This window comes from Asparagus officinalis, chromosome 1, assembly GCF_001876935.1.
Source record: "Asparagus officinalis chromosome 1, Aspof.V1, whole genome shotgun sequence".
Taxonomy (NCBI): Eukaryota; Viridiplantae; Streptophyta; class Magnoliopsida; order Asparagales; family Asparagaceae; genus Asparagus; species Asparagus officinalis.
The window spans coordinates 128,538,767-128,547,397 of record NC_033794.1 but is presented as its reverse complement, the minus strand read 5'-3'; the positions used below and the strand labels follow the sequence as shown (position 1 = coordinate 128,547,397).

The 8,631-nt window shown below is 41.6% G+C and overlaps 2 protein-coding genes across 2 annotated transcripts; one reads left to right on the top strand and one right to left on the bottom strand.

The window, feature by feature from the left end:
* LOC109841613 (leucine aminopeptidase 2, chloroplastic-like) lies at nt 1,331-4,957 on the bottom strand. Its single transcript, XM_020410567.1, has 4 exons — nt 4,913-4,957; nt 3,954-4,014; nt 3,198-3,385; nt 1,331-1,855 (listed from the first exon to the last, which is right to left on the bottom strand). Exons 1-4 carry the CDS (start codon nt 4,955-4,957, stop codon nt 1,727-1,729), a joined length of 423 nt encoding a protein of 140 aa, XP_020266156.1. The 3' UTR covers nt 1,331-1,726.
* Nucleotides 4,934-8,601, top strand: LOC109843426. The gene is made up of 2 exons (XM_020412389.1): nt 4,934-8,337; nt 8,378-8,601. Exon 1 carries the CDS (start codon nt 5,176-5,178, stop codon nt 6,661-6,663), a length of 1,488 nt encoding a protein of 495 aa, XP_020267978.1. The 5' UTR covers nt 4,934-5,175; the 3' UTR covers nt 6,664-8,337; nt 8,378-8,601.

Sequence of the window (8,631 nt, the reverse complement as noted above, 5' to 3'; positions counted from 1 at the left end):
ATTCCTCATTTTCATGTACTATGCGTATATCAGTAATATGATTAAAGAGAATTTTTGGCACACTCTAGCCGATAAATAGGGGTACTAAACCGTATCCGTATCCGAGGAAATATCTGTAATCGTATCCATTAGGATATGGATATGGTTACTCAAATTCATAACCAATAGGATATGGTTACAGATATGGTTTTGTAATGAAATATCCAGATATGTATTCGAAATATCGGAAAACATATTAGTCATACTGTTACTATAGTTTTAATCCTCAAATTATGAATTTGAGGTTAATCCTTAGATTATGAATTTGAGGTTAATCCTTGGATTATGAATTTGAGGTTAATTTTGATGATCAAGATGTTTAATCTTAGCTTTTCAGATATAATGAACATATTAATGAACTCTTTTGTATCACATGAACTATATATTATTTTTTTCAATACTGTTTAGTTTTTCATATCCGTTTTGCATTCACATGCATACTAGCGTGCACCCCATGCAAATCACGGTCCCTGTTTTTTTTAAGCACTACATTTTGAACTTGTTTCCCGCTAAATTTTAATGCATTTGATTTGATTATTGTATGCTTAAAATGAGAAATTATATCTACTCCTCTATACTTAAAGAAGGATGCAGGTTTTAATACATTTTATGTAGAATTCATATTTACTCCTTTATACTTAAAAAATGATTTAAGTTTTAATATATTTGATTTAGAAATTATATCTATATTCAAAAAATGATCCAAATGTTAATACTGTAGCAAAAATGTTTTATGTTGCGCTACAGTTTTTACTTCAGCATGAACAGTGATTCTTTGGATCCTTCTATAAGTATAGAAGAGTAGATATGCTTTGGATCCTCCTATAAGTATAGAAGAGTAGATATGCTTATATATCCGCATGTATAGGTGTATCCATGTCCGATTTTAACAAATATGAATACAAAATTTTCCTTGCCGAGGTATATTCATCTCCGTATCCGAAATGAGTAAGTAGATATGAATATGGTAAGTATCATATCCGAACCGTATCCTAACTGAATGCATTGAGTATTTGAAAAACGTATATTTTCATGGTAACTTCGGATGTGAAAGAGTCTTCTGACATGCCAAATTAGACAGAATGTGAATGAATTTTAAAGGCAAATAAAATTCATACCCAATTCTGTAGGATAAGGATTAGACGATTCAAAGGCAAATAAAATAAGCATTAGACGTTTCAAATTTTGAATGTTTTTTCAAGGCGGATAAAATCCATACTCAGTTCAGTTGAATAAGCATTAGACGTTTCAATTGAGGATAAATGACGAAATCAATAGATTAGACCGAGACTTGCATCTGATTCCCAATCCAAAGTTACAAACCACTGCCATTTTCGTGCAATGTTGTTTACTTGGCATATGAATGAGAAATTAACAATACAAGAAAGGGATAACTGCATTTAGAAAACTATAAGTTCACACACACACACACATAATAAATACCAAGAATTTGTCTTCTAACAATGATTAACTTAATAAAGTTTAAAATAATACACTCTACCCCCTTCAGTCGAAATCTTAATGAAGGTTGAAACCACACCAAATGACAACTTGAAGGGAGCAATTTATTTTTTAACAAGTCCCTGCATCACAACTATCCAAATTCTTGGACATCCTGACTGAATCCACTGCAAGCAGGGGATTAGATTTTGTGGAGGCACAACAGCTTCATAAGACGTCGACTAATCTAAGAAGAGTTGCTCAGAACCCATTCCACCAGTGTCGATACCCCAAATCCTGTCGCTGATCGTTTCTTATCACTCCAAACTGGGCCGGCCATGTCTATGTGCAGCCACTGGACCTTCTCGTCGACAAACTGTAGTCAAAGAGCAACCTTTTAGTTTCACTAGCTAAGTGAAGATCCTTGTTTTGAAGATTATAAGACTGAATCTAAGCACGATAGGAACAAGCAAAAAAATCATATCTAGGATCATAGTCAAATTAATTAATTACAAAAGAAACAAATTTTTTGCAGCATAAGCTAATTCCAAACCACATTCTACTTTTAGATTCTATGGGAATTGTACATGTAATTTACATTCCATGTATTGCAGCTCATCATCACATCATTGCCTACTAGTTTTAGTTCGCAAGGATCATTTTCAATCAAGAGATCAGACACCAACCTCAACTAAGCAGTATTCTGTCTCTTTTTCCTTTTTTTCTCCCCTCCCCTTTACTTCTAAGGAAGCATTGTTCTGTTTATTCTTTACTTGATATGATTCTATAGATTTTTATTTCAAAAGGTTTCTTTTTTCGTACTCTGCTGAAGAAAAAATGAACTTGGTTCATGATAATTAGGGATGACCTAAGCAATTGCATGGGAAGGCGCACAAACCTAAAGGTTGAGAAAAAAACATTACAAATTAGAAACTTTTTATTCTAATAGCATGCCAGAATGCTTATTTTTATATTGTAAAACCATAATTTGCTTTCTGGAAGTTCCGTTCTTATCAAATCCTTGATAACGGCCCGTTCAATCCCTCAAATGAATGTTTTGTTAAAAGGTCAATTTGATCCTTCCCTTAAAGTACAACTTCTCAAAGGACAAATAGCCCAGAAACAGAAATTCTATAACAGCTGCAGAAAGGCCAGGCGTCTGGGCATCGATAAAAAGAAAATTTTTTAAAGTGAGGGATATGTAGTCTTGTAGATATATATATATATATATATATATTTTGTATCATGATGGTATACCACGTCTTACAAAAGCCAGTATAAAAAAAAGGATAGGATTTAGGATCTAATGTGAAAAAAAAACCAAAAAGAAGAATAATTTTTAATGCAGTATTAACTGCTTAAGAAAAGAATATTTGTTCATGGAAAAAACAACAGAATATTTTATCATGGATAGGTTTCATTTGAAGGCCAATCTTACTTCTAAAACTGTTTGTGATAAGAAAAGCAGTGTGGCAGAGGCATAGGTCCCAAGGTCTAAACACCAGAGTCATTATCATCATAAAAGTTAGCTGTTATTTATTTATTTATTTTTCAACCGGCTTTTCCTTATAGAAACAGTGAACTTTCTTTTGGCACATATGTCAGTAACACAAAACATGCTTTAAGGTAGATAAACAAATTCTAAGGCCTAAGTTCCAAAAACCAAATGGTCATAAGAAAGTCGAAGGTAAAATGTACAAGGAAATTTTAGTATGAACCTGTTTTAGGAAAAGTGCAGCAGTGATAGAACCACCCTGACGGGCTCCAGTGTTCACCATGTCAGCTACACCTGATTTCATCGTCTCCCAGTAGCTTTCCTCTAATGGCATCCTCCAAAACTTCTCACCAGAGACCTCTGAAGCTGCAACCACTTCCTTTGCTAAATCATCACTGGGTGTGAAAATCCCTGTCAAAGCGAAGGCAACGTCATGACATCAAACAATTGTTTCGAAGGAGACACCTTATTAGAGTATAAATCTACATCTCTCAACCCTTGTAACATCTTTGGGTGCAGCAAAAGGAATCTTAACATGATATTAGAGCAACCCGGATTCAAAGCCCACCAGTCACGAATTTAAAGTGGATAGTAAATAAAAGAAGATTTTGTTGGGTGAGTCCAGGTTCTAACCCATGAAAAGTGTGCTCAACCTGTGGAGGCCTGCCTATGAAATTATTAACTCTCAACCCTTGTCACAACATCAGAGTTTTGTGTAGTGGGAGAGGTCTTTAATACATCTCATGACATGTAGTTGTGATGGGAAAGTGATAATGGTTTGTTATCTGAATTCAAAAAGACTGGTCATTTAGTATTAGAATTCAACATAGATAAAGGAAACAAACTAGAAGTAGATGCTTCTACATAGCCATGGAGACAATTTGCCATGAGAATGTTATTTACCCACTTTTTTTTATTGCTAACTGAATATAGTAGTGCAAATTGAAAATGAGGATGACCGTAATGAAGAAACTTTTACCTGCAATACTGGACCCTAAGGCAACAACACAAGCACCAGTAAGTGTAGCCAGGTCAACCACCTGTTAACAAGAGATAGAAGTGTGTCAACAAAGACATGGGAAATGGAAAACGGAAATTAGGAAGCTTAAGGAGAAAACAGTTCTAGAACAAACCAACTGGAATATTTGGAATAATCCTTTTCACAATCCATTTTGATTGGTTAAAAAGAAAGTGACAAGAAATAAGAGTAAACGAAGTTTCCTTTTTTGGCTAACAAAAAGTTTAAGGAAAAAGAAAAAGGAAATATCAGGGAATAGTTCTGTTGATATATTAGTATTAGTTAGGGACTTATTTGTAAGCTGTGTAGGGGCCTATATAAAGCCCAAGAGATCTCATAATGAATTAGGGTTTTCATATTCTATATGGTATCAGAGCCGCGTGCCAAAACTAGCGCGGCCGTCACCCCGCTACCCCGCCCCTCTCTCTGCACCCGGCCGCCCACCCCTCACTGGACAACCCCCCCTCGCAGCCCACTGGGTATCCCGCAGACCGATGGATTGCATCCTCCCCGGCCACCGGACATAACCCCCCATCGCAGCGCGCCTGAATCATTGCAGCCCCCGACCGCGGAGCAACTCCCCCCCCCCGATCCATGCCTCGCCCAACCTCGTTGTCCCCTTCTTGTTTTCGCTGAGTCGAAACCGCCTCCCGCTTGGAAAGCACGCCGCCATGCAAACCCTCGCCCTCCTCTGTTTTTCGAGCCGAAAGCGGCACCGCCCCACCCCAATCTGTTGACGCCGCCGACGCACCCGCTCAGACCCGAATCGCGGCTCCCCCCAAACGCCTGCAGACCCGAATGCCCTCTGTTCACTCGCTGATCCCGCCTCCGGCCCAAACCCTCAGTACCCGAATCCCTCTGTTCACGCGCCGGAATCGCCCCTCCCCCAAACCCTCACGACCCGATCCCCCCCCTCAGACCTTTGCCGCCGCTTGCTGCGCTATGCTGGACCTCGAGTTTGGCATGGGTTCCCTTGACTCAGTCCTCGAACTGATGATAGGAAGAGTATATATCTCACATCGATGAGATATATAACTGGTTTTGGTTCTTGTTTCCTCTGAGAAACGAGAATTTGTTTGAGATCCTACTCTTGTTGTGCAGCAGAGGTGCTGCCGAAATTTTTACTGCACACAACAAGGGTCGGAAGAGAAGGTGAACAGGTGGTGGGTCTGAAGCCTATTCGATGGAGGAGATCATCAAGAAGTTGAACCCTGCGGAGGTGTCAACTTTGATGAAGCTAATGAAGTTGTCGGCTGGTGAGAGCGCGACAAAACCATCGAAGAAGTTGGAGCTTCCGACCATCGATCTGAAGCTGGATGGACCTAGTACGTACCTGAGCTGGTCACGACGGGTGAGATATACCCTTGCAGGGAGGAATCTGGAGGGTTATCTGACAGGAGAGGTGACAGAACCAGAGAAGGACTCAGAGGGAAGAGATGAGTGGAAGTCCACTCATATGTTGGTGTACATCTGGCTTCTCAACTCGTTGGTCCCGACGATCGCCGCCACGGTGGATGGCATTGAGAAGGTGAAGGACGTCTGGGAGAAGTTGAGGAGGACATATGATGGAGTGGGGAATAACATGCGGGTATTCCAGATCAAAGGAGAGATCGACGCCACAGTCCAGGGAGAGAGGACTGTACAGGAATATGCTACAAAGCTGGAGCGCCTGTGGCTGGACTATGATCATTTTTCTCCCGGGGCTAGCTGCAAGGACCCGGGATGTAAAGAGCGGGAGGCCTTTCTACAAGAGATGACTATGGTGTTTCTTAAAGGATTGACATCAGAATTCGCTCAGCGAATCACACTGCTGCTAGCTCAGCCGAAGATTCCCACGCTTGAGGAGGCTGTCTCTGCTATGATTCAGGAGGAAACTCGCATTCGGCTGCAGGCGGGGACAGGTGGACTTCCTGTGGTGAAGTCAGCAATGGCAGCCTCTAGCAACACTGGCTCTAAGGGAGAGACCCGACAGTGTTACAACTGCGGTGCGGTGGGTCATCTAAGGCATGCTTGCACCAAGCCATCCAAGGAAGGAGATTCGGGTGGACGTGGACAGTTCGGAGGCCGTGGTCGTGGTCGTGGAGGTCGACGAGGTGGAAGAGGAGCAGGGAATCGAGCGAATCTGACGGTAGCAGAAGAAGAAGAAGCTGAGGTGATCTTTACTGAGGAAGACAGTGCTCTCCTGGCGATACTAAGGAAGAAACAACAAGTAGCAGGGGATGGAGACTTGAGGAGTGGGACTGAGGAGGCATCCACTTCGTTCTTCGCCAGAGGCAATACTGCTACATATGCTCATCCGACCAAAGGTACTGATGATATACATGCTCTTGCTTCTATGTCTCCCAACAGATCATCAGAATGGATAGTCGACTCCGGCGCGTCTCGACATATGACAGGTAATGCTAGTGAGTTCTCATCATATACTCACTTAGCATCACATGATAGTATTCAAACAGCTGATGGTACATTTCAACCGGTGGTTGGTAAGGGTACAGTCGATTGTACTGGTTCTGTAACTTTGTCCAATGTATTGCATGCTCCTTCATTTCCAGTCAATCTTTTGTCCATTAGTTCTATCATCCTCCAACTAAAATACATTGTTTCTTTTGATATTCCCAAGGTGATTTTTCAGGAGAAGGGGACAGGACGGAGACTTGGGACTGGCACATGACGTAGTGGACTGTGGTATCTGGATCGTGAAGGGCTGGATTCAGCATTGGTGTCAGTCGTAGAGGAAGCAGGAGTAGGATCTAATATGAGTACTGAGAATGAGTTAATGCTTCATCACCAGCGTTTGGGACACTCATCATTTAGTGTTTTAGGTAGATTGTATCCTTCTTTATTTGAGAAAGCAAATAAACAGAAACTTGTGTGTGATGCATGTGAGTTTGGAAAGCTTACTAGAAGCTCTTATGTTAGTTCAGGTCAAAGAAGTTCTCGTGTATTTGACTTGGTACATTCAGATGTTTGGGGGCCTTGTTCCACAAGTTCTATGAATGGATACAAGTATTTTGTTACATTTATTGATTGTTTCTCTCGTGTGACTTGGTTATACTTGATGAAGAATAAGAGTGAAGTGTTTGGGTACTTTCAAAACTTTCATAGGAATGTTCAGACTCAATACGGAGCAGTGGTGAAGATATTGAGGTCGAATAATGGGACAGAGTATACCAACAGAGCGTTTGAAGAATATTTGTCAGCTCAGGGAATACATCACCAGACGACTTGTCCATATACACCAGCTCAGAATGGGGTAGCGAAAAGGAAGAACAGACATCTTTTAGAGGTTGCTAGAAGCATGATGATCTCTATGAATATCCCAGAAATATTATAGGGGCAAGCAGTGTTGACCGCAGCAGCGCTGATCAACAGAATGCCCTCGAGAATGCTGGATTGGAAGTCTCCGTGTGAGACATTAAAGGGAGATAATGGTGGGATTCTTCCACTTAAAGTGTTTGGCTGTGTGTGCTTTGTGAAGGACAACAGGCCATCTGTCGGGAAACTTGCCCCTAGAGCTGTGAAGTGCATCTTTGTAGGATATTCTGCTACTCAGAAGGGATATGTTTGCTGGAGCCCGGTGGAGAAAAGGTTGTTTGTGAGCATGTACGTGCACTTCCGAGAACTCGAGCCATATTACACCTGAAAGGTAACTTCATCCGTTGGTAACTCGCCTAATACTGGAAGTATGAGGCGAGAGGAGGAGAATGGTGAGAGAATGGAGAAATCAATGTCTGAGAATGGTAAGAGATCAGAAAAATCAATATCTGTAACGATTCCTTGGGAAGGAGACTTGGTTGAGGAGGAGCAAGAGAATGAAGAAGAAGAGGAGAATGAGACAAGAGGTGTTAGACCAACGGTTCAGGGGGAACTACTTACCTATAGTAGGAAGGGGAAACAAATTACGGAAACAGTATCTACAGTGCCACTGGTGCCAAGTCCCTTGCCAACGCCTGCCCCGATTCCTGAGACACCTACACCACCACCAGATTCCTCTCAAGGTGATTCTATTCCTCTTCCTACTCATCTCACACCAATAACCGTACGGAGGACTACTCGCAGTAATGCGGGAAATCCTCCCGATAGATATGGTTGGGATCTTCCTCAGTTTGTATCATATTCTAACATCCACCCTGTACATGGAGCATTCATTACATCTCTGGACTCTGTTACTATACCTAACAATTGGCAGGTTGCAAAGAAGGACCAGAAATGAAAAGCTGCTATGCACGAAGAGCTAAGGGCCCTTGAGAAGAACCGTACTTGGGAGTTAGTAAAACTACCAAAAGGGAAGAGAGCAGTTGGATGCAAGTGGGTCTTCACTGTGAAGCAGAATCCAGATGGACAGGTTGAACGCTACAAAGCACGTCTGGTATCCAGATGGACAGGTTGAACGCTACAAAGCACGTTTGGTGGCAAAAGGATATAGTCAGACATATGACACTACGATGAGACTTTTGCACCGGTGGCAAAGATGAGCACTGTTCGGACCTTAATCTCTCTGACAGTAAATGGTGGATGGAAGCTACACCAACTAGATGTGAAGAACGCATTCCTTCATGAAGATCTAGTAGAGGAAGTATACATGGAGATACCACCAGGATTCGGTACAGATCAGACAGTGGGAAAGGTCTGCAGATTG

Bases quoted from the DNA above. Each gene is read 5' to 3' on its own strand.
- LOC109841613 (XM_020410567.1), bottom strand. From the start codon at position 4,957: ATGCCAAACTCGAGGTCCAGCATAGCGCAGCAAGCGGCGGCAAAG. The intron at 3,386-3,953 runs GTAAAAGTTTCT...TCGCTTTGACAG, and splicing joins CTTAGGGTCCAGTATTGCAG to GGATTTTCACACCCAGTGAT. The intron at 1,856-3,197 runs GTTCATACTAAA...CTTTGACTACAG, and splicing joins CTGCACTTTTCCTAAAACAG to TTTGTCGACGAGAAGGTCCA.
- LOC109843426 (XM_020412389.1), top strand. From the start codon at position 5,176: ATGGAGGAGATCATCAAGAAGTTGAACCCTGCGGAGGTGTCAACTTTG.